General features: G+C 40.2%; 2 protein-coding genes across 3 annotated transcripts in view; one reads left to right on the top strand and one right to left on the bottom strand.

Annotated features, from left to right (window-relative positions):
• PKD1L3 (polycystin 1 like 3, transient receptor potential channel interacting) overlaps positions 1 to 13,627 on the top strand; it is a 77,656-nt gene extending 64,029 nt beyond the window's left edge. The window contains exons 25-31 of the mRNA XM_061140528.1: positions 2,570 to 2,885; positions 3,790 to 3,923; positions 8,087 to 8,211; positions 8,980 to 9,140; positions 10,448 to 10,658; positions 12,559 to 12,690; positions 13,487 to 13,627. Coding sequence (XP_060996511.1) covers positions 2,570 to 2,885; positions 3,790 to 3,923; positions 8,087 to 8,211; positions 8,980 to 9,140; positions 10,448 to 10,658; positions 12,559 to 12,690; positions 13,487 to 13,627 — 1,220 coding nt within the window. The remainder of the gene's footprint in view (positions 1 to 2,569; positions 2,886 to 3,789; positions 3,924 to 8,086; positions 8,212 to 8,979; positions 9,141 to 10,447; positions 10,659 to 12,558; positions 12,691 to 13,486) is intronic.
• Positions 13,628 to 14,132: 505 nt separating this feature from the next.
• The window catches only part of IST1 (IST1 factor associated with ESCRT-III), a 39,693-nt gene continuing 27,767 nt past the window's right edge, over positions 14,133 to 26,058 (bottom strand). For both annotated transcript variants that reach the window (XM_061138866.1, XM_061138868.1), the window contains exons 4-10: positions 25,816 to 25,903; positions 20,554 to 20,637; positions 19,934 to 20,044; positions 18,797 to 18,997; positions 17,904 to 17,996; positions 16,842 to 16,890; positions 14,133 to 15,498 (exon numbers count right to left, since the gene is read on the bottom strand). In XM_061138866.1, the coding sequence (XP_060994849.1) occupies positions 15,299 to 15,498; positions 16,842 to 16,890; positions 17,904 to 17,996; positions 18,797 to 18,997; positions 19,934 to 20,044; positions 20,554 to 20,637; positions 25,816 to 25,903 (826 nt within the window). In that variant the 3' untranslated portion in view covers positions 14,133 to 15,298. The remainder of the gene's footprint in view (positions 15,499 to 16,841; positions 16,891 to 17,903; positions 17,997 to 18,796; positions 18,998 to 19,933; positions 20,045 to 20,553; positions 20,638 to 25,815; positions 25,904 to 26,058) is intronic.

The raw sequence follows: 26,058 nt of genomic DNA on the forward strand, positions 1-26,058 counted from the left end.
GCCATCCTTCTCCCCACCCCAGTCCCTGGTACCCACCGTTCTGTCTGGTTCTGTAAGTTCGACTTTTTAAAATTCCACTTATGAGAGACCATACATGCTTCTTTGTTGGCTAATTTTGTATTTTCAGTTTTGTGAACAATCCTGCTATGAACACGGGAGTGCAGATCTCTCTTCAAGATGGTGATTTTATCTCCTTTCCTTTCCATATATAGCCATTAGTAAGATTGGTGGATCATACAGTAGCTCTATTTTTAATTTTTTGAGGAACCTCCATGCTATTTTCCTTAACGGCTGTAACCAGTTTACATTCCGATTAATAGGATTCCTTTCTTCAGACCCTCACCAGCACTTCTTATTTCTTGTCTTCCTGATGATAGCCATCCTGATAGGTATGAGGTGGTATCACAGTGCAGTTTTGATTTCTGTATATCCCTGTGGTTAGTGAGTTTTATGTATACCTGTAAGTCATTTGTAGGTCTTCTTTAGAAAAATGTGTGTTTATTTTTTGGTATTGAGTTGTATGGGTTCTTTATGGATTTTGGATTTTAATGTCTTGTCAGATACATAGTTTGCAAATATTTTCTCCCATTTCCTAGGTTTATTTTATTGTTTCCTTTGCTGTGCAAAAACCTTTTCATTTGATGTACTCCCACTTGTTTCGTTTTGTTGCCTGAATGTTTAATGTCATATCCAAAAAAAAAAAAAAAATTGTCAAGACCAAGTGTCAAGAAGCTCTTCTCTGTTTTCTTGTAGGAGTTTTGTAGTTTTAGGCCTAAGGTTTAAGTTGTTGATCCATATAGAGTTGATTTTTTGTATATGGCATAATAAAAGGGTTCAGTTGCATTCTTCCCCCTTTCCTATTTGGATGCCTTATAGTTATTTTTCTTGCCTAACTTCTCTGGTTGGGACTTCCAGTACTGTGTTGAATAGACATGGTGAGTAGGCATCTTCATCTTGTCCCTTATCTTAGAGGAAGAGCTTTTAGTTTTTCACAACTGAGTATAAAGTTTAGCTGTGAGCTTGACAAGTATGGCTTTTATTTTCTTGAAGTACATTCCTTCTTGCCTAATTTGTTGAGTTTTTATCATGAAAGGATATTGAATTTTGTCAAATGCTCTTTCTATATCTGTTGAGATTATATGTTTTTAGTCCTTCAGTCTTCTAATATGGTGTATCACATTTGTTAACTTATGTATCTTGAATCATCCTTGAATCCCAGGATAAATCTCACTTGATTGTGGTGTGTGACCCTTTCAAGGTGCTGTTGAATTTTGGTTTTCTGGTATTTTGTTGATATGCATAGCATCTTTTTCCATGCTTCTATTTTCACCCTATGCGTACCCTATGTGTACCCTTAAAGCTTAAGTGAATCTCTTATAGACAGCATATTGTTGGATCTTGTATTTTTTTTTTCCATTTAGCTACTCTGTGTCTTTTGAGTGGAGAATTTAGTCATTTACATTCAAAGTAATTATTGATAGGTTATGTTTAAAACTGTAATTTTGTTCATTTTCTGGTTTGTAATTCCTTTGTTCCTTTCTTGTCTTCCTTTGTGATTAATTTTTTGTAGTGGTAGGCTTTAATTCCTCTCTCCCTTTATCTTCTATGTATCTACTATAGCTTTTGCTTTGCAGTTACCATAGTGAAGTGAAAGTCACTCAGTCATGTCTGACTCTTTGCAACCCCATGGACTATACAGACACTATACAGGACTACACATGCTCCAGGCCAAAACACTGGAGTCGGTAGCCTTTCCCTTCTCCAAGGGATCTTCCCAACCCAGGGATTGAACCCAGGTCTCCTGCATTGCAGGCAGATTCTTTACCAGCTGAGTCACAAGGGAAGCCCAAGAATACTGGAATGGTTAGCCCATCCCTTCTCCAGCGGATCTTCCCTACCCAGGATTCTAACCGGAGTCTCCAGCATTGCAGGTGATTCTTTACCAACTGAGCTATCAGAGAAATCCATAAGGTTACCATAAGGCTTACATAAAACATCTTACAGTTACTATAAATTTATTATTTTAAGCCAGTAACAACTTACCTTCAATCACATACAAAGTTATACTCTATTATCCCTTTTATGCTCTTGATGTCACAGTTCACTTCTTAATGTTTATCTAGATCATTGTCTTCATTTATTTATTTGGCTACCTCCAGTTTTAGTTGCAGCAGGCTGTTCTTTGTTGTGTCATGCAGGACCTTCCGTTGCTTGCACAAACTCTCTAGTTGAAAGGGCTCACTACTCGTGGCACGTGGGCTTAGTTGCTCTGCAGCATGTGGGGTCTTAGTTCCTCTATCAGGGATCAAACCTGCGTCCCTTGCATTGCAGGGTGGATTTTTAACCACTGGGCCGTGAGGGATTTCCCTCATTATTTTTTACAAATTGTGATAATTTCATATCCTTTTAAAAAATGTTCATATCTTATTTCTTTTGCTTATCTGATTGTATTAGCTAGCTAGCAACTCTAGAAATGTTTTTAAAAATATTGGTGAAAATAGGCCCTTTTTTTGTTACTAACTTACTGAGGCAACTTTTTTTTAAATGGCTTCCTGTATTCTCTCACTAGGATTTATTACTGATGGAAACTCCTTTCTCTTGGGCAATGTTCTACTTCGTCAGATTCGCTTTCCTGGTGCCACCATCTTTTCAACTAGACTATCTCTCCGAGAACAAGAGAAGCCATCTCACCAAGTTCAGGAGGATACAGAGAACTATGGGATTAACTGGGGCCCCTCTGATACAAACAACACGAAATCAGACAGCATCTGGCATCACCAGAATCAGGAGGCACTGGGTGGCTATCCCATCCAGGGAGAGTTTGCCACTTACTCTGGAGGAGGGTATGTTGTGAGACTTGGAAGAAACTCCAGTAATGCACTCAGGTGAGTGAACCTGAACAGGAGGTCCAAGATGTTTGCTCCTGTCCATTCTTAGGACAATTAGGAATTAAGCACCCTTTTGAGTAGTTTTGACAGCCACTATTATGCTACTATACTATGTATGGCACTTGTAGACACTTTTATTTTATTTTAGATTTCTAAGGAAATGTACCTTTAAGTTTAAAAATTCCTGTTCAACCTCAAACTAAAGGTTGGGTTTGCCAAATCTCCTTCCTTTTCTCATCTGGAAAAACACATCAGTTTCAATTCTAGCTGCAGTTAGACTCAACTCTAGCTTAAGCAAACTGCATTCAAGTGAGAGGAAACACCATGTCAGGAACAATCCAAAATTAAAGTGCCAAAATTAAATCGCCAGAGACTTAGAATGGTGTTATATACAAATCCTGAGTCTTTGTCATTATGTACGAAAAGCCCAAATTAAAATGATTATCTTTTCATTGAATTTTTCAACAAGAAACTAACTTCTCAAAAACAACAACCAAATGGCATTCTGACTGCTTACACCTGAATAGCTGTTAAAAGTAGTGCTTTAGTGACTGACACTGTATTATTATTAGCCATTTCATGAATCTTCAGTTTTAGATACTGTCTAAAACAAGTTTTTAAAAGATACTAATGTAATTAATTTTGAAGTAGAATTCTTAATTGAGGTAAAATTAATTCTACCTCAGACCTTAAATGCCAAATACCTTTTCTTGAACATTTAACTTTGGTGTGAATACTAGTGAAAGTTTGGGCATTAGTAAGCATAAGCATTTTACAGGGTGAACCTAGATTGGGAAATGTCACTTCTCACCTCCTCTGTGAGTCATACTGGAAATGCCAGAGCATTTTCCTCCTCTGCAGAGTTCAGTGGAGAATATAGCTGGCCTGTCTGTTTTTCCAGAGTTCTTCAGCAACTTGAACAGAGTCACTGGCTAGACCATTGCACCAAAAGCCTCTTTGTGGAATTTGTGGTCTTCAATGCTAATGTGAACCTGTTCTGTGTAGTGACCCTGATTTTGGAGTCCAACAATATAGGTATGAAGGCCTCTTCTCTCTTCCCTCTGTGACCTGGTATCACTGAAGGCCCCATTTCTTTTATCTTATGTCATTAAAACAAATTATTTAAAGCTATTGCACATAATTTTAAAAGTCAGATATTTCAAGGCAAAAATTAGCAGGTCTTTCTTCATCCTCACTTCATTCCTACTCTCCAGAGGCAGATTTAACTGATTCTTTGGTATTTAAAAATTACTCTAAAAATGCAACATGCTTATTAAATATGTCATAGATGTCTCTTTTTTTGGCGGGGGTGGGGGGTGCTGGGTGTTCACTGCTGCACACGGGCTTTCTCTAGCGGCAGCGAGCAGGAGCTATTCTGTGTTACAGTGCCTGGGCCGCCTCTTGTGGTGTGGTGGCTTCAGTAGTTGTGGCACATAGGTTCAAGAGCACAGGCCTAAGTAGCTGTGCTTGGCCAGTTGCTCTGTGGCATGTGGAAGCCTCCTAGAACAGGAATCGAACTCATGTCTCCTGCATTGGTAGGTCAATTCTTATCCACTGTACCACCAGGGAAGTCCCAACAGTATCTTCTTATGATGATGATGATAATTCAACTATTTTATACCCACACATACCCCAACATACACACACATAAGAACATTCTCCCAATAGTTATCATTCTGCCAATATAGTAATGTAATTTATGACTAATTTTTCTATTACAGTGATTATATAAATATTTTCTAAGGATGAGCCTGGTGGCTCAGTTGGTAAAGAATCTGCCTGCAATGCAGGAGACCCAGTTCAATCCCTAGGTCAGGAAGATCCCCTGGAGAAGGAAATGGCAACCCACTCCAGTATTCTTGCCCAAGAAATCCCATGGACAGAGGAGCCTGGTGGACCAGTCCATGGGGCTAGAAAGAGTTGGATACCACTGAGCAACTAAACCACCAACCTTCATGTATTAAAATTAAATATCTTTTCTCTTAGAATATTTTTCCCTAGAGTTTATAGTTCTTTTTCTTTTTTCACTTTCTTGGTTTGACATGCATCTATCATTGATTCACCTCCAGACTCTTCCTAGAAGTAAAAATTTCATTCTGTTCAAAACTATCAAGTAACCTATCATTTTGTTTCTTCCTTAGAGACATCTTCTCTCAGGCCCACTATTCTTTTGGTATAGTCCAAATCGGTTATTTTCTAGGCCTGCTTGAGAGCTCTTGAACTTAGACTCTCCCTTCCCTATCTCCTCTCTCCTCTGTTGGATCACCTTTCTCATGTCTTCCCTTCTTGGTTTACTTTCTCATTTTGCTGGAGCACATCAGCTGGTATGTTTGTTGGTAACTTCCTGGAAATGAGCAAGGGAAATAAATTTTCTTAAAGCCTTCAGTTCAGTTCAGTCGCTCAGTTGTGTCCGACTCTTTGCAACCCCATGGACTGCAGCATGCCAGGCTTTCCTGTCCATCACCAACTTCCAGAGCTTGCTCAAGCTTATGTCCATTGAGTTGGTGATGCCATCTCATCCTCTGTTGTCCCCTTCTCTTCCTGCCTTCAATCTCTGCCAGCATCAGGGTCTTTTTCAAAGAGTCAGTTCTTCTTATCAGGTGGCCAAAGTACTGGAGCTTCAGCTTCAGCATAGGTCCTTCCAGTGAATATTCAGGACTGTTTTCCTTTAAGATTGACTGGTTTGACCTACTTGCTGTCCAGGGGACTCTCAAGAGTCTTCTCCAACACCACAGTTCAAAAGCATCAATTCTTCAGCGCTCAGCTTTCTTTATAGTCCAACTGTCACATCCATACATGACTACTGGAAAAACCATAGCCTTGACTACACGGACCTTTGTTGGCAAAGTAATGTCTGTGCTTTTTAATATGCTGTCTAGGGTGGTCATAGCTTTTCTTCCAAGGAGCAAGCGTGTTTTAATTTCATGGCTGCAATCACCATATGCAGTGATTTTGGAGCCCCCCAAAAAACTTTTTTTCTGCCATCACATTTGGTTGATCAATCATTTGGCTGGATACAGTAGTTTTTCAGAGTTTTTAAAAGTGTAACTCCACTGTCTTCTAGCTTCTCATACTGCTATTAACAAGTATGATGACCCCCTTACTCCCAAAAGTTTTTAAAATAATCTCTTTGAACCCAGAGTTAGGAATGGAGTTCACAGTGCATCCTTTGATCTGGAAATTTATCCCTTAAGTTCTAATAGATGTTCTTGCATTTTTCTATTCCATTTTTTTCCTTTTCCTGATATTCTTAGCATTTTGATGTTGGAATTCATGGATGGATGCTCTGATTTCCTCATGTTTTTACTTTTTTTTCCATCCTTCTGATTTCTGAGCAATTAATTTCCAAACCACTATTGGAATATTTTGACTTCTAAAAATTGTTCTCGTCTCTTTTTCAGTTTCCTATTGTTCTTTTTGGATGCAGTATCCTCTTCACTAAGGATATTACAGGTTTATGGTTTTTTCTGCTCCTTCAAGGCTTTCTGTAATTCCTCTGAGCTTTTTTTGGTGTTTTGACCGCCAGTGTTCAGTGTTAGGGATTCAAGTATCCTGTCATATTTTGTTTTTACTGCCTCCCTCTTAAATAAGTGCTAATTAGAAGCACCATGTGCATGGATAGAGCTAGTCAGGTAGTATCTGTCCTTTTGGGGAGCAGTTTGCAGAGAGAACCCCGCCGTTCTCCTGCCTTGAGGATGTAAGCCTTTACGACTCCTCAGAGCCAGCTAAGGGAAGGGGGAATGGGAATGGTCTCACCATGCAATATTTAAACTTTCTTTGAATTCCCTTTTCCAGTGGACCACTACCCACAGATGTACCTGGTGTCCTGAGTTCAGGTTCTCTGTGGCTCAGTGTTTCTAGGAAGGCAGGATGGGTAATAAATAACGTGGTTGTAAAGGGGAGAGAGGAAAGCTGGGTTTTAACTGTTTATGTCCAGACTTAGGATTCTGTTCTATGTGAACTTCTACCTTCTGAGGTACCTGATGCCTCCAGTTTCTCAGCCTTTGTGGGGTTTTGTGGTAAGAACCCGCTTCCTTCTGGGTTTCGTGTGCTGCTGGCTTAGGTTTTAGCTTTCTTGAATCTTCTCAGGCAGTGTCATTCAGCTGTTTTCCAGTTCCAGGCTCATCTGCCCACCTCCTCTTTATCTTTGGGTCATTTTTTTTTATTTCTTTACTGTCGGTGGCATTTTTTTTTTTTTGTAAGGCATTAGGGGGAAACTGGGTATGTTCAATTCCTCCCCCTTTAACAGGAAGTCTGCCCTAATCCTCCTTCCTTTCCCCTCTCCCCCATAATTTGCCCACAAATGTCCTATGACCATAGGTTTTACTTCTAATCAGAATTTTTGTCCTCCCAGGCCCACACACAGTAGACCACTTCTGCTATACTTGTTTCAAAATCAAACATGAAAGCTTCCCAAGAGTCTTCATAGGGTTTTTATTTTAACTACTCAAAAACTAGGGGTAAAATAAACATGGGGAAAGTCTCATGACTTTCCCCATGAGAGCTAGCTATGTAAGGTAGGAATTCCTTTTGTTCTTAAATGTACTTTCTACTACAAGGGGTACATCTTATTTCTAGCATTTGGAAAATTTATATCTATAAACATTTCATGATCTTATAAAGCTTTTTAGTCTGTCTTCATAAACATCTGAGTATGCAGGGGATACTGTTAGTACTCATGGGATAATGTTAGTGCTTTACATATAGTAAGTGTCTAAATTTTAAAAGCTTCAAATCTTTTTCGTCATACTAATTTCTGAAAGGTATTTTTAAAAGCTTTAAACAAAGGTACCACACTTCCATTTAATTCCATTCACCCCAGTTTACATTGCAATCATCAATTCTCTGAAATACCATTTTGCAACAGTACTGCTAGTCAGTTTGTTTCTGTAGCCATTCTGACTCGGTAAAAGTAACACCTGTTAACAGCTGTTAAGACACTGTCCTCTATGTGGGATCAACAGCATAATCCTCTCCCGACTTTCAGTGCAATCCACACATTCCTCCAGTGGCTTTGCATACATGATCCCATTTAATATTCATGACAGTTCTAGAGGAAATACTAAGTGGCATGTAGAGACTCAGGAAAAGTTTAAAATGAATGGTACAGGAACACTTGGGGTTATTTGAGAGAGAGCTGGAAGGGCAGAAGGCAAATTTTAAGGCTCTTAACTCCAAGCGTTCTTTCTTTTTCTCAGGTGCTTTCTTCACCTCCATGAGACTGGACATTTTAACTTCCCTTCAGATATCAAAGAACTTTGCCTGGTCTGTCATGTCACAAGTCATCTACTATCTACTGGTCTGTTACTATGCCTTTGTACAGGTGAACTGAAAATATTAGATGTAAGAAATTCTCAGTGTTGCCAGGTATTACTTGGAGAACCACAGTGAGCTGCTTTTAGGATTATGGCTATGATTTTGGTCCTTTCCAGAAGACTGAGTTCAGTTAAATCTACTGGCTTTCTAGCAAGTAGTTCTTTCAGTTTTCTAGAGTTAAAAAAATTAAGTTTATAGAAAGAATTTTTTGTACAGTTATATGACCCCTATCTGGGGCTTCCCAGGTGGTGCTAATGGTAAAGAACCCACTTGCCAACACAGGAGATGTTAACAGATGCAGGTTCCATCCCTGGGTTGGGAAGATCCCCTGGAGGAGGGCATGGCAACCCACTCCAATATTCTTGCCTAAAAATCCCATGGACAGAGGAGCCTGATGGGCTGCAGTCAGATGCGACTTAGCACACACATGACCCCTATATAAGGTAACATGTACTCAGATGACTGCACCCAAAAAGCATTTCTTAGGCCATACGCAATATTTTGTTTTCAGAGTTTTAATTAATTGAGAAACTTTATTGTAAAGTTTAAGCAACATGATGAATGTATACAATTACTGTTGTTTTAAGGAAGGCCAACTTTTCTGTAAGTGGCAGTTCTGAATGACTACAAAGTAGAACCAGAACTGATTGTGTCCAAGTTAGGGATCTGAAAGGTCCCTGGCTGAGTGCTTTCCCAGAGTTCTTAACACTTCATTGGGGAAAGACCTAGGTAATCTTTCAGGCAAGCAATAGTGACTGTGGTGTCTTATATTTAGGGTCGCCGGTTGAAACAGCAGAGGTGGAAGTTCTTCATGAGGAAAAGAAACCTTCTAGATATGAGCATAATCCTCATTAGCTTTGTCATCTTGGGACTTGACTTGACACTTATTTCTCTACATAAAAAACACATGGTACAATACCACTATGACCGGGACAGGTAAGAAGGACCCCGAGGGAGCAAAGGATATTCTTACTCAATGCTCAGAATTTACTGCCTACACAAGTATTCCTTCAAACTCCCCTCTTCCTCTCTGCCAGATCTCTATTTGTATAATATCACAGGTAAACACAGACTACTGTCCACACTGAAGAACACAACCAACTAGAAACTGGGAACTGCTAATTACACATGAAGAGCTCTTCTGCCTTCACAGTACTTAGGTACATGTTAATCTAGGGTGATGATACAATTAAATTTCACATAGCAAGGGCCTGGAATTGGGTCATTTTGCACCTTTGGCCAAGGAATGAAGTCCTGACATGACAAATGATCATTCTTTGAATAAAACCCTAACACACAGAACATCTCTAAATCCAAAGAGGGTTGCTTTCTGGGAAGGGATGTTCATCCATTAGCTCATCCTTACCAAGCAGCAGTCTGGTGCCCCTTTGGGATAACTTCTCTGGTCTTTCTCATGGGAAAGACAAAGTATTTTATTTCCCAAAGTACTGCCATGTGGTGCTTCTCTAACCCCTTAGTGCTCAGTAGCCAGGGCTGCGGATCTGTGTTACGACCGAGGCGGTGTCCCAGGAAGGCCTTGTAGAAGGTTGTTCATGCAGGGACATTGGTGTAGTGTGCAGTCTGAATGGTGTTGGCAGAGGTCCTGCCTGCTGTGTGGCACTGCCTACGTCTGATCACAGTAAATGTGCCAGTTCACTCATGTCTGTGGAGGTCTTTCCAAGTAACCTAGTTGCTGCAACATAAAAGTATCAATGCATCTCTCACATAACTACAGAAACCAGCAACAATTGGTGAGTAACACCCCTTACTTCCATAGTTTAATCATCTCTCTACTCAGCACTGTTAAATCTATTAGAGGATCAATTACCACTGTTAGAGAACAACATAGGATTAGACTGTTACAGAAAACAGACTGGCGTTATTATACATCTCGTTAGGTTAACGCATCTCTTCTGAAAGGAGAGATCTGAAACTAGAGCAGTGGTGGAGGCCGGCCCTGATTCTTGATAGCTCCAGATTCAGGATCGATAGGGTGAATCGGGAGTAACCAGCTGGAGGCTGCATTCCAAGGTTTTTTCAGCACAGCTCCCAGTCGAGTATGTGGCCTTGTGCCAGTGTGCTCACGTCCACCGGAGGAAGCCACTGGAAAGAAGCGTTCTTCTGTCAACAAGAATGGGTCTTACAGAGCTGCCGCACTTGAGCAGCAGGAGCCCTGGAGACACTGACATCATAGGAACTGATGGCACAGACTTCGTACTGAGTGTCTGCTTTCCATGGTACAGGTTCATCAACTTCCATGAGGCAGTTAAAGTCAGCTCAGCTGTCATTCACCTCATGGGTTTCCTAGTTCTTTTGGCAACAGTTCGGCTATGGAGCCTCCTCTATCAAAACCCCAGGCTGCGGGTCATTGGCAGAACACTCAGCAAAGCCTGGGACGAGGTAGTGGGCTTCTTGCTGGTCATCTTGATCCTGCTGACAGGCTATGCCATTGCGGTAAGCACCTATCCCAGTGTGTCTTGTCCTGAGTGCTGCAGTCTTAGAGTCACGTTGCTTTCCTTAGAAAAGCTAACTAAATGGAAAGTTGCAGTTCAAGCTGGCAGTGTTTTGGAGAAGATAGAGGAAAAGAGCTGGTTTTAGTTGTGTTATGTCCATACTTCACCAGCAGTATTATAAGCTCAAGACATTTCTCTCATCTTTAAAATGGGGATAACATTTAACTCACAAGATATGAAAGTCAGGTAAATTTATATGAAAACACTGATCACAAAGGAATTCTGTATAGTTTTTAGGCATGGTAATTTGAATGGCCATAAGGATATTCTTTAATTTCCATCCCATTGGGTCTACACTGACCTCCTCATTACAACCATCTCAGGACCCAAACTGCAGCCCCCTCTGCTGCTTGCCAACCCCACCTGACTATTCTCTTTTTCAGTTTAATCTGCTGTTTGGATGGAACATCTCTGACTACCGAACTTTTCTCAGTTCAGCAGTAACTGTTGTCAGTCTCCTAATGGGAATCTCTCATCACAAGGAGGTAAAAAAAAAACTCTTCCTGGTCCTTGCAGAATTATGTTTGGTTTAATACAGCAAATGAGAATTGCTTAGAAAAGCAACCCCTACTGTACCACTGCATGCTGGAAAAGGGAGAAATTTAGAACCTTTGCCATCATTTTATGGTACTACCTATAGATACAGCTTTAAGAGTGGCTGTTACCTCCTTTTCTAAGCACATAGTCCCACATTCCTCATTTCTTGTATCCTCAATCTTACTGCCAAAGACACAGGGCTCTCATACCTAGACAGAATAACATGATTGCTGCTGCTTTCTCAATAGCCTTTTGAAGTGTACAGTTGGAAATCACTTGAAATAATAATTAGGGAGGTACAGTTCCACAAAGAACTACAGTATTTGTTTACAAATACTGTCACAGGACAAATACTGTCATCTTCCCCAGGAACTACGTACACAAATCCCTTTCTATTCGACATAAAAAATAAAGCAGGAAACCCAGATGAGGTTTTGGGTCCCCAAAACTAGCATATATAGATTTGATCAGGGAGAAAACCCTGTAATTCAAATTAGTGAAACTGGCAAAATTTTGATCAAAGCTTATCATTGATATCCTATGTTAAGAATAGAAATTGCATGGAATGGCAGAGACCATTTCCATTATCATTTCTGGTTTCTATGTATTCTTTCAATATGCCCTTGTTATTCCTTGAAACTTCTGTATTTAGATGTATTTTCCAGATTTGCCAAAACTCACTAGGGCTTTGAGTCTATTTATTTAGCAGCACAGCTTGTGGAGTCTTAGTTCCCCAACCAGGGACTGAACCTAGGTACTCAGCCATGAATGTGCAGAAGGAGAGAAAGTGAAGTTGCTCAGTCATGGCTCTTTGCGACCCCATGGACTGTAGCCTACCAGTCTCCTCAGTCCATGAATTTTCCAGGCAAGAGTACTGGAGTGGGTTGCCACTTGCTTCTCCAGGGGATCTTCCCAACCCAGGGTTTAAACCCAAGTCTCCCACATTGCAGGCAGACACTTTACCATCTGAGCCACCAGGGAAGCCCGTGAAAGTGCAGAGTCATAAGCAGTGGACCACCAGGAAATTCCCATGAATCATTTATAATTCCATTACAACTTACCTGTTATTTTCTTGTGGAAGCCCTGAAGGCATAATTATTTATATACTTTTAGAGTCTGTCACTCTTGCTCTTCTGTCCACTCAAAAGTATTTTCCTTTTTAGTATTTTTGCTTTTCTAGTTTCTGCCAGGCAGAAATGTTTTCTTATGTGAATATATCCCAAGTATTAGCACATGTTTTACATTTTTAAAGCAGAAATTAAACTATCAGTGTTTAAACCCAAAGTGTTCCATTGTCTTTCCAGGTTACTGCTGTAAACCCAGTCCTGGGCTCCTTTCTTATCTTCACCAATGTTGTTTTGATGGTACTTGTGATCATTAATCTTTTTGTTTCTGCCATTTTAATGGCCTTTGGTAAAGAAAGGAAATCCCTTAAGGTAAGTAACTCAGTAACTAAACTATAAGCTGTATCATGATTTTTTATCCCTGGGAAAGCTCAGATTTAGCTGTTCTTAAGATTACAGATTGACATAACACACGGTATCAGCATATTCCCTTTATTAGTCTCCATTATGCTGTCAACCATTTTCCTAGGAAACCCAATTTACTAAAGTACATTATTCCAGTAGTCATGTATGGATGTGAGAGTTGGACCATAAAGAAAGCTGAGTGCTGAATTGATGCTTTTGAACTGTGGTGTTGGAGAAGACTCGTAACAGTCCCTTGGACAGCAAAGAGATCAAACCAGTCAATCCTAAAGGAAATCAGTCCTGAATATTCATTGGAAGGACTGATGCTGAAGCTCCAATACTTTGGCCACCTGATGCCAAGAATGGACTCACTGGAAAAGACCATGATGCTGGGCAAGATTGAAGGCAGGAGGAGAAGGGGACAACAGAGGATGAGATGGCTGGATGGCATCACCAACTCGATGGACATGAGTTTGAGCAAGCTCCGGGAGTTGGTGATGGACAGGGAAGCCTGGTGTGCTGCAGTCCAAGGGGTCACAAAGAGTTGGACACGACTGAGCTAACATTGTTTTATATCCAGTGTCCTAAAATATCTGGTTCTCAAATGTTAAGTAGCAGAAACACTGCTGACAAGGCCTGACAGTAAACCATTAAAGGAAACAATATCTTTATGTCTACTTTAAAAAATTACATCTTTGGTACTTTTTCCTTCCAACATTAGCAACAACTTCAGTTTCCTCACTTTTTTCCTTTTGTCTTCCAGCAGACTGAGACAGAGGCCACACTGATGGATATGCTGTTGCTGAAGCTGTCAAGCTTGTTAGGGATCCAGCAGCATCAGAGCACATGTAAGCAAACAGCCCTAACAGCAACAGCCATGGACAAAGGAAGGTTTAAAAGGTGAGGTACCTTAATCCTGTGTCTCCTCACGTGGCTCATTACTTCTGAGTATATTAACACTGATCTTTGCATGGTGTACTTTCGGAAATGTTTATAGTATATACTTGGTTAATTTTCCTAGTGAAGAATCAAAAATCCCCTTGGCACTACCAGAAAAGGGTTAACACTACAAGGGTGATGCAGGATGAACCAACTCTGCTGCCCAGCAGCAAGTTAGAGAGCACTTACCATTCATGTTCCAAAAACATGAGACACAAGCAAGCTCAGTGCAACTTTACAATCAAAGACACAAGCACGAGATCTGGCTCAGGGGGAGCACTGTCACAGAGGAGTAACCGTGCCAGCTCCCGCCTATCTGGGCTCCTTACTCCCCAGCTGTCCGTCCACATTACCCAGAGAGCAAAAGTCAGGTGTGGCGGGTACCCAGTATTGTGCTTGCTTAAAATACTCTCCACTAAAAGCTGAATTTGCCCCTCATCATTTTACCCAAACAGTGGGAGAAACCAGGGCACAATATTTTTAACTTTATTAGCAGCTACTGAGCCATGATACAAATCAACCAAAAACATTAAAGTTGTTTGAATAGACTATGTACAGATTTACCACACAGAAGCCGAAGTCATGTCTTCTGATCCCAACGCCACCCTTGTGGGGAAAGATGGCCTTAGCTAGGGGGCAAAAGGGTTAGTCTCATCCGTTGAGGGAAGCAGCAAAACAATTAGAGCCACATGGGCACCAAAAATTTGAGATCAGTTTGTAGAGGTTTTCTTGATCATAAAGTCTTCAAATGAAAACAGGAATCCCTCTTCAATAATCTGTAGGCTTTCCAGCTCACTACTCAAGAGACTTGAATATTTCTAATTAAGGCTACTGGAAGCCCACCTTAGCCTTGACTGGTGACTTCTGCTCAGTACATAGCCAAATGCAATTCAACAGAATGCCATGGGGAAAAAACAGGAATTTACACAGTGCTGCCCTCTATTAAAAGGGAAACATAGCACTCAGTAAAGCAAAGGCCACAGAGGGCTCCCTGAGAATCCAGTAGAACTATGAGAGGCCTTCAACTTTCCAAATAAACTTTGCAACTGGATCCAGATGGAACAGTGCCCTGCAGCAAGGAGTAGTGTGCATGTCAACGAGAAGACCCAGCTTCTGAGAACTGTTATAGTGGCTTCCTGAGCCTTTTTTTTCTCTTCCCCATTCATGTTAGAGTGTGAAAATACACACCTTGGCCTTGAATCTCACTCACCACAAATCCCTCTGTACAGAGGGTTTGTTTCTAAGTCTGGAACCTCAGCACAGAGCTGAGACGCTTCAGGAAGTCCTCTCCACCACCATCCAGCCCTCTCTCCCCAAAATGATTTCACCTTCTCATTGCCCTGTGGAGGGATGGTAGGACAGGAAGGAGAGAAGCTGGGATCACACTGACAGGAAACGGACAAGAAAGGCTGCCAGGAGCCAGCTGCTCCAACCTCATCATCCCCAGTTGGTAGTCTCTTGGGAGCAGTGGAGAACTGGAAAGCAGCAGAGTCTGGTAGAGCAGGAAGAGAGCCCAGAGGGAGAGTGTGCTCAGTGATGGTTAACAGGTAAAACAATTTCATGGAGATTCTTTGTTACAAGGAAAAACTGCTCAGTCTCAACTCCCAGAACTTGGACCTTGCCTGGTTTAGGAGGCCTATGTTTTCTTTTTCAGCTCCTCAAATCTCCGGGAAAGATCATCAAAGTCAATGTCCTCTGATGCTGAGGTGTTGGCACCAGCAGATGCAGTTGGGAGTGTGTCTGGCACAGACGGCAACTCTGGCAGCACAAAGTTGTCGTAGGTCTCTGTGGGCCTCGAAGCAGGCTTTGCAGGAGCCTCTGGCTTGGGCCCAGGACCTAATCAGAGTAAGGAGCACAGTGTTACACATACCAGAAAAACAGCTCAAAGCCCATCATGGCCTTTGGCAGGAAAAAATAAACTACTGAAGGAAACACTGCTTTTAAAAAAAATAATTCTAAAAGTCAATAAAAATTTTCAGGACAATTAACAGCTACATTTTCTAATTATAGTTGAATATATGTTTTATTTTCCTACAGTGAGAAAAAGTTTAAGGAGAATAAAGTGTGGTGCATAGGGCTTAGGTACACAGGATTCATTTAAATGGACTGTCCCCTTTCACAAAGGTCTGCTCCCATAATAAGGAATTCCAAGGAGTGGTACTAGAATTCTATTGGGAAGACCAAAAGAATTTATAAGGAATATTAACATCCATACTGTCTGATGTAATAGAATGTGATCTTGTTCCTAATCTTCCATTTTATACAAGTTAAAATCATCATGCTCTCTACCTACTATATGTTTCAGTTTCTATCGAAGTTCTAGAACAGGCAACCTGAACTGTAGTTGTAGAAAGTAAGAACAGTGCTTGCCTCTGGAGTGGAACTAACTGGGAAGGAACACAAGGTAATTTTCTGGGGTGATGGAAATGTTCTCTTTACTAAGGTGGTGGTTACATGATGTACGTGTAGATACACCTAAAAAATGGTAATATACATTTCTATATTTTTTTGTACATAAATTATACTTTTAAAAATTGGAGACGGTTTTATTGAGGTATGTTTCTCTGGGGAGAATGGATACATGTGTATGAATGGCTGGGTCCCTTCACTGTTCACCTGAAACGGTCACAACATTGTTAACTGGCTGCACCCCAATATAAAATAAAAGGTTTCAAAATGTTTTTTAAAGTACCCCCCAACTCTGGGTTTCTGGAGTGCTGGTAGTAGTTTTTCAGTGAATGGCTACATGAACATGCTTTGTGAAAAATCACTAAGCCATTCACTCATGATATATGCCTCTTTCCCCCTCTTTAATGCCCAAATTTAAAACTTTTTTGGTACTTCCAAGCACAGTGGCAGTTGAAGCAGCAGGAACATAAAGAACTTGAGGGTAAAAAATAAAAAAGAACTTGAGGGTGATGGACAACTAGAAAGTGACAATAATGATAACCATTAACAGGAAAAGGTAATTTGGGAGATTCCTTGAAGGCAGAATAGACCTTTTCTCTTTGGAAGTGGGAAATCCTTAGTTTTGTTTCCACCATACTGCATTTGGGGAGAGTGGGGCATGTGGGCAGAATCCCACAAGCATAAAAACAATCTGACGAAGGAACAGTGATGAGAAAACAGCAAACAACAGTACTGAGAAAACCTTCAAAGGATTTCTGACTCACACTCACCAACAATCTGCGTAGAAGACACATTCTTATCAGCATTAATGTCATCAACCTGAAACACAAGAGATCATTACCAGAAGAGAAAGCAATGGCCTCACTGGTGAAGGTAATGGTATAGGCCCATGTGTGTGGCAAAAGCTAAGCTGCTCAGCAAAATCAACAAACCTGCTCCAAGAAACTGCCCCTCTGGTCCCCTGTACTCCTTTCCTGATCTCCTTCCCACCAGACAGATACTATGTTGAAGTCTTTAACTGCCAAGCAGAGGAAAAGAAAATTTTTACCACATTGCTAACATCTCTCTCTAATTTGTTACCTTCACCTTTCAGACAGTGAGAAAGCATTCTAAACCACCACATTCACCTCCAAGAACCAAGTCCTCAAATACTAACAAAGATCATCTACTTCCTTCCTAGGAATAGTTGTGGGCAAAGCATCAATGCGTGCAAAGCCAAAACATAAAAATTCAGGCCCAATGTAAAAACCAAAGCAAAGGACACTAAGCAAGCTCAGGAACAGGGGAATCTCCCTAGATAAGGAAAGAAGCCTGGCAGGAAAGTCATCTAATTCTGAACCAAAGCTGTGACAACCATTTACAGTTCAAGGCATCATTAGCATATTACTGATACCAGCAAGTTTTAAGTATAAGACTAAAATAAAATTAATGCTGTAGGCCAAAATTTACTAAACAAATATCTGGCTGTTATTCCTTTATAATGTGTTGAGAATTTATAAAACTGGTATTTTAATTATATTCTACCATCAAGACTATACCAGATCAAAATGAGTCTCAGCCTAGTTAAGTGCCCCACTAGGACTTTCTAGGACCTGCAGCTCCTTTCTGATTCCTGGGCTTTTAACTGCAGACAAAGCATTGCCACCAATGATGCTGCCGCCACCACCACGCCCCATTTCCAGGGTAATATTAAAAGCAACACAAAAATCCAAAGCATACAGCAATGCCAGTACTAGGAGTTGATCAAAACTTTGCCTTCCCTGTGGCCATTATTTTGCTCTCTCTTCCTGGGATTCACTCTCCTGCTGCTTATAAAAGGCTCAGGCACTTACAGATTCATACGATGGGGGAGTTGCTGGAATCTGAGGTGGATGAATATTGGGAAAGGCCTGATAAGTTCCCACTGGCAATCCATTGAAATCCGACTGCAAGAAGAGAAAGGCAACGTAAGAGACACTGCCCCATCTGCAATTTTTGAAGTGTGTATATGGGAAGAGAGAAATAAATATGTGTGTATACAAATATTTTCTCAATGTGAATATATTCATAGTGAATAATATATATTTAAGATAGGTATTTAATATGTGTATTCAAGAGCCCCAAAAGAAAAAAGTGCCTAAAAGGACATGACAACATGTGATCAGGAAGATTCTAGATTTTTAAAGATCTGCAGCCAAAGACTATTCATCAAATTACTAATTGCTTTTATATTCACAAACGGCGATTACTATCACTTTCTCTGGGGAGGTGGGGGGTGCCACACTACATGTGGGATCGTAGTTCCCCAACCAGGAAATGAACCCACACCCCTGCAGTGGAAGCTGAGTCTTAACCACTGGATTACCAGGAAAGTCCCCAGACTTTCTTACTAGCAGTGACTTTCATCTTCGTGTTTACAATGGATATTTTTCTACTTGGTAATAAGTGATGATTATTCAATTTTGGAAAAAGCTACTAGTATTCCTACAAGTCCCAGAAAACCTACATGAAGTTTTTTCTAGCACCATCTCTCTAGATTTTCCTGCTTCATTACCTGTAGGTTAACCAAGACTTTCTCCAAATCCCAATGCTATTTTTTTCCACAGTATAATCAATAAATTATACCAAATGTTAAGGCTAAAATCTTCTAGATAACCTACAATTCCTGGGTGCATTCACAGAACCAGCTTGTCATCTACTACATTTTCTAGAGTTCACATCCACACTTATTCGTATGTATACTTACAGGTCCCTTTGGAAGCGGGTATGAGAAAGGAGTGTTTGGAGATGGCATGGGCATGGGCATAGGCATTGGCACTGTTCTGTCAGGTCCACCAACTGGTGCTGTGAAGCCGCCCCCACCTCCTCTTCCAGGGCCCCCTTTCTTCACATCATCTGTGAATCCAACATCAATAAGATCTGTCTCTACTCCAGGAGGAGCTTCTGCCTAAGAAAAAGAGAGAAACTCATATCATCAGGCCCTGTCACAGGCTAATTTCCCCAGGGAGCTCCGAGATGGAGATCAGCATGACTCAAGTTTATTGGAGAGATCTCTTGGGATAGAGACCTGTGGGGATATGAAGGAAGCAGGCCTAAGCAAAGTAAGAAGTTGGGCTGCCATTCCTTCACAACAGAGGGCTTGGCTAATTCCCCCAGAGAGTTCTGGGGCTTGGACGGGCCTACAGCATATGTTCCCAACTGGGGCAAAGGGGCAGTCTTTAATCCCCCCCAAATAAATACAAGCTGCCCCCAGCAAAAACCCTGGGTAAGGAAGCTCTCTCTCAAGAGGGCCACTGCTGGAGGGACACTGAGCTGTGCGAGCCACCAGTCATCAAAGAGACAGGGGAATAAATGCTTCTGTCCTGAAATGTGTCTGTAACTGGGGCGGGGGGAGGGTTGTCTGAGCAGCACACCAAAACATCTACTATCCCCCATCAACCTTAACCTCTGAATTACTGTTTCCATATTTGCCTTTCACTCTAAGCCTCTTTCGGACAGTGGCCTTGTTTATATCTTTTCTGTATTCTCAGCTTTCTGGGGCACAGGGCAGGCACCCAAAAAATGTTTCAAGATCTGTTCTGGGTCTTGGGGCTTTCCTTGCTACCCAGTTCCTTGAACTTCACTGAAAAGTAGCAATAATGCCATTTTATATTTGAATCAAAGTTTGTACCTTTTCAAAGTGCTTTTGGTCATTCATCTCTTCTGATCCTTAAACATACTGTGAGAGAGACGCAGGCTTATTTATTGCTACCCCAAAAGCACTAACTCGATAAAGGCTTCAACTCCCACACACAAACTTGACTGCAAAGAATACGGTTCTTTTTCAAAGAGAGTAATCTAGAAAGACTCATTTTCTGTTGTATTCTAAAGACTCTAAACTCACCATGACCACAGAGTCGGGCTCATAGGGCACATTGTAGTTCTTGGCAATTTCAATCAGGTATCTCTCCACTAGGATTTTGGGTGGGGCCTCCACACTCAGTTTGTGCATTAACTGTAAGTGAAAGATCCAGGGTTAACAGGCATCTATACAAACCAGCCTAAGCCTATCCTATATCACTTTAAAACTTTGTTTCTCTCATTTTACAAGTCAATGGAGAGAAAAGAAGAGTTCCAACCAGCTATTCTTTTCTTCAGTCACAGAGCACAACATGCATCTATGTCTCACCTTCTCTGGTTACTTACACCCAAAGTCTGACACTGTGGCATTCCACATCTGAATTCACCAATCCTTCTCCCCACCTCACTTCTACCTCCATATATCACAAGTGGCACAAGGGACAGAATCAGGAATGATGCAGGATGACAGAGCTTCACAATCAGAGGTGTCAGGCAGCGTTAAGGAATTGACTGACTGCACTGCCAAACAGCCTTCTATCTATGAAATGTGTAATCTTAAATGAATGCTACATTACAATGATACCCCCTAGAAACACTGCAGGCAGTAAAATAACCTGCCTCCACCCCACCCACTGGTCCATGTTTAACAAGTACATTCATTACCCTATCATTCACAGTTCCAATCTGGTTGGTCCGACATAACTTGCCATATTCCTTGCTATACTTGGCACAGAGTTGATCAGCAACCTACAGAGAAAAAGAACAGCAAATAAAAATGGAAACCACTCCTACAGGGGGCTTCAAGCTTCCTCCTATCAACAGCAAACACGCTTCTACTCAGGATTTCCAAAAGACTGCACCTGCAAAGCCTTAAAAGGTACATATTAATTCATTTAGTTATTTGTTTATTCATCCATCCACTGAACTGCACAGCAGAGACCAGAAATATCTACTGGAACAGGAGAATTAAATGAAAGTCTTCTCCAAGAGAATGATACCTTGGGCTTCCTTCTCCCCCATGCTCTCAAAAATGCAGCTAGCTTATACCTTCCATGTATAAGATAGGAAAATTTCTCTCTGAGGAATACGACCAACCCAAGGAAAGGATAACTAGCTCCTGACAGTCTGTAGGCCCTCGAGAAATGATTTAAGTTATCCAACAATGAATTGGTGCTGGAAGTATCATGCTCCCTGATTTCAAGCTATGCTAAAAAGCATAGTCATCAAAACACTATGTACTGGCACGCACACACATAAACAAAGAAAACAAACAGATCAATGGAACAGAATGGAGAATTCAAGAATGAACCCATAGTTACATGGGCAATTCATTTACAACAAAGGAGGCAAGAACAGGAAAAAGATAGCCTTTTCAATAAATGATATTGGGAAAACTGCACTGCTCTCTCAACCCATATACAAATGAATTCAAAATGGATTAAAGACTTAAATGTAAGATGTGACACCATAAAACTTCTAGGAAAAAAATACGGCAGTACACTCTTCTGACACTGGTCTTAGAAATATTCTTTTGGGTATGTCTCAGGCACAAGAAACAAAAGCAACAATATACAAATGATACTATATCCTACTAAAAAGGTTTTTGTACAGTGAAAGAAACTCTATCAACAAAATAAAAAGGCTACATCTACTGGTGGGAGAAGGTATTCACAAACAATGTATCTGATAAGGGGTCATTATCCAAAATATACAAAGAACTCATACAACTCAGCACCAAAAAACAATCCAATTAGAAAACTGGCAGGTAGACATTTTTCCAAAGACACCTACAGATGGCCAACAGGCACATGAAAAGATGCTCAAAATCATTAATCAAGGAAATGCAAATCAAAACCACAATGAGATATCCCTCACACCTGTCAGAAGGGCTATCATTAAAAAAAAACACCAATTAAGTGTTGGTGGTGATATGGAGAAAAAGGAACACTCATATACTGTTGGTGGGAATGTAAATTGGTGTAGCCACTATGGAGATCAGTATGGGGATTCCTCAAAAGATTAAAAACAGAACTACTATCTGATCCAGTAATTCTACTCCTGGGTATTTATCCAAAGTAAATGAAAACACTAATTAGAAAAGACATATGCACATCTATTCTCACTGCAGCATTATTTACACCAGCCAAGATATGAAATCAACCCAAGTGACCATCAATAGATGAATAAAGATGCGGTACACAAATGCAATGGAATATTACTCACCCATTTAAAAAAAAATGAAATCTTGCAATTTGCAACAACATGGATGGACCTGTAGGGTATTTATTATGCTAAGTGAAATAAGTCAAAGAAATACAGTATAATGTGATCTTACTTGTATGTGGAATTCTAAAAAACAAAACAAATGAACAAACAAAACAAACAGTTATAGATAAGGTGGTTACAAGAGGGGAGCAGGAAGAGGAAATAGAGGGATTTGAGATACAAAGTTCCATTTGCAAAACAAATGAGTCATGAGCAGGAAATGTACAGCTTGGGGAATATAGTCAATAACTACTCTGTTTGTATGGTGACATATCGTAATTGGAATTATCATGATCATTTTGAAATGTACAGAAAAATCACTAAATTGTGTAACAGGAACAACATAGTGCTGTAGGTCAATTACACTTAAAAAAGAAACACACACACACACACACACAAAAAAAGAAACACACAAACATGCAACAAACTCATAAAGAAAGAGATCAGATTTGTGGTTAGAGAATTGATGAAGGCAGTCAAAAGGTACTACAAACTTCCAGTTGTAAGTAAGAAGGCCAACAAACACATGAAAAGATGCTCAATATCACTAATTATTAAAGAAATGCAAATGAAAACTACAATAAGGTATCACCTTACCACGGTTAGAATAGCCATCATCCAAAAAAAAAAAAAAAATCCACAAACAATAAATGTTGGAGAAGGTGTGGAGAAAAGGGAACCCTCCTACACTGCTGGTGGCAGTGTGAATACATACAACTACTATGGAAAACAGTATGGAGAGTCCTTAAAAAACTAAAACAGAACTAACTACCCTCTGACCCAGCAATCCCACTACTGGGCATAAACCCAGAGGAAACCATATAAAAAACTAAAACAGAACTAACTACCCTCTGACCCAGCAATCCCACTACTGGGCATAAACCCAGAGGAAACCATAATTCAAAAAGATACATGTACCCAATGTTCACAGCAGTATATTTAAAATAGCTAGGACATGGAAGCAACCTAAATGTCCATGAATTTTGGAATGGATATTGGTATACAGTTACGATGGAATATTATTCAGCCATAAAAAGAAACGAAGTTGAGTCATTTGTAGAGACATGGATGAACCTAGAGTGTCATAAACAATGAATAAAGTCAGAAAGAGAAAAACAAATATCATATATTAAGCACATATGTAGAATCTAGAAAAATGGTATAGATGATCTTATTTGCAAAGCAGAAACAGAGACACAGAGGTAGAGAACAAGTATATGGCTACCAAGGAGGAAAGGGCAGGGCATGGGAGGAATTGGGAGACTGGGATTGATACTCTATACAAAACAAATAACTATTGGGAACATACTGTATAGCACAGGGAACTCTACTTAATGCACCGTGGTGACCTGAATAGGAAGGAAGTCCAAAAGGGGGGGCAGGGGGCAGGATATATGTAGACACATGGCTGACTCATTTTGCTGTATAGTAGAAACAAACAACAGTGTAAAGCAACTATACTCCAATAAAAATTAATGTTAAAATCATAAATAAGGACTAGAGATGCAATGTACAACATGATAAATATAACTAACACTGCTGTATGTTATACATGAAATTGTTGAGAGTAAACTGTAAAGAGTTCACTTCAAAAAACTAACTTCTTTTCTATTTCTTTAATTTTGTATCTATGCTTCAAAAGTACATGAACTGAGAACTTCCAGATATATAAGCTGAATTTAGAAAAGGCAGAGGGACCAGAAATCAAACTGCCAACATCTGCTGGATCATAGAAAAAGCAAGAGAATTCCAGAGACACATCTACTTCTGCTTCTATTGACTACACCCAAGCTTTTGACTGTGTGGATCACAACAAACTAGAAAATTCGTAAAGAGATGGGAGTATCAAACCATCTTACCTGCCTCCTGAGAAACCCATATGCAAGTCAATAAGCAACCATTAGAACCAGACACGGAACAATGTTCAAAATTGGGAAAGGAGTACGTCAAGTGTGTATATTGTCACCCTGCTTATTTAACTGATAAGCAGAGTGTATCATGCAAAATGCCCGGATGGATGAGATGCTTGATCCTTGGAAGAAAAGCTATGACAAACCTAGACAGCGTATTAAAAAGCAGAGATACCACTTTGCCGACAAAGGTCTATACAGTCAAAGCTATGGTTTTTCCAGTAGTCATGTACGGATGTGACAGCTGGACCATAAAGAAGGCTGACCATGAAAAAATTGATGCTTTTGGACTGTGGTACTGGAGAAGACTCTTGAGATTCCCTGGGACAGTAAGGAGATCAAACCAGTCAATCCTAAAGGAAATCAGTCTTGAGTATTCATTGGAAAGACTGATGCTGAAGCTTAAGCTCCAGTACTTTGGCCACCTGATGCAAAGAACCAATTCACTGGAAAAGACCCCGATGCTGGGAATGACTGAAGACAGAAGAAGGGGGTGAGAGAGGATGAGATGGTTGGATGGCTCAATACTCAACCAACTCAATAGACATGAGTTTCAGCAAACTCCAGGAGACAGTGAAGGACAGGGAAGCCTGGCGTGCTGCAGTCCTCTGGGTCACAGAGTCGGACACGACTAACATCTAAACAATATGAGATGATGGATGTTTACCAAAATTATTGTGATAATCATTTCATGATATAAGTCAAATCATTATGCTGTACACCTTAAATTTATACAGTGCTGTATTTTCAATTATATCCCATTAAAACTGGAAGAAAAAAAAAAGGGAGACAAAAAAAATTGGCATCTGGCATTAAGACCCACCTAAGCGCATAAGAGGTTCTAATCCATTTTCAGTACCTCAGTCTTTAATAAATAGCCAAGGGCCAAGCCACCAAACCTTTCAGAAAAGCCTCTACTATAAAAACAGTTTAAATCTATGAAACAGAAGTAAACATTAGAGAAACAAGAAAAGCTTACAAAGGACTATAAGATTCCTAGAGTTAGAAGACAGTGAAGCCATGAAACAACAATAACCAAAAAAATAGACTATTTAAAAAATAGATACTCAGAGACATAAAAACAGCTCTTAAAAAAATAAAAATATACAGAGGACAAGGAAATTTTATGACAGGTGGGAGATTAGACTGAGACAATATCCAAGTGAATGACTGGCAAAGACGTAGAAAACAGGAAAGACTACAACTCGACTGAATTTGTGCCTGAGCAGTCAGTACCATATCCATGTTGTTGCAGTAAGTTTTCAGTTAATGTCTGTCTCTTCCACCAGACTCTAAGCTACAAGAGTAAGACTAGTGTCACAGTTTACTCACCACTGCACTCTCAGTAGCCATGTAATGCACAACACTGACTCAATAAATACTTCTGGAACAAATGAATGAAACAAAACATCTGTTCCCTTAATATTACTGTAACTTTACTGATTTACATTTGTTTAAAAACATACTTAAATGACATTATAATAAAAGTAATTTAAGACAAAACATGGGTTATATGTAACTTTGCCCCTTAGAAAAACTATTCAAGTTTAGAAAACACTGTTCTACTCTATGAACAGTTCCATTCTATGAACAATTTCACAAAGCCTTTTTCAAAGGCAGCATGAGAAGGGTACAAAATAACCTGGTCAAGTAAGCAGACGTTGACATATATAAACATATATGTTGACATATATAAACTAACCTTTCAACAGGAAAAACTACACGCATCACTGAAACTGGTTGTACTCACAATTTTCAGCTCTGCCACTTCTGACTGGAGTCGAGGAGCAGCCCAAATCAATGTAGACACAGATTCAGCCAGACCAGAATCTAACTCCCTATTGGGGGGGGGGGGGGGGGGGGGAATCAGTAAAATTTAATATTCTTTCAAACAAACAAAACCCCTTCATCTGTATCATACACTTGACAGCTTCCTCTAAGGCAATTTCACAAATCTCACTGAAAGTGAAAAGTGAAAGTGAAGTTGCTCAGT

Source organism: Dama dama, chromosome 4 (assembly GCF_033118175.1).
Source record: "Dama dama isolate Ldn47 chromosome 4, ASM3311817v1, whole genome shotgun sequence".
NCBI classification, from domain to species: domain Eukaryota; kingdom Metazoa; phylum Chordata; class Mammalia; order Artiodactyla; family Cervidae; genus Dama; species Dama dama.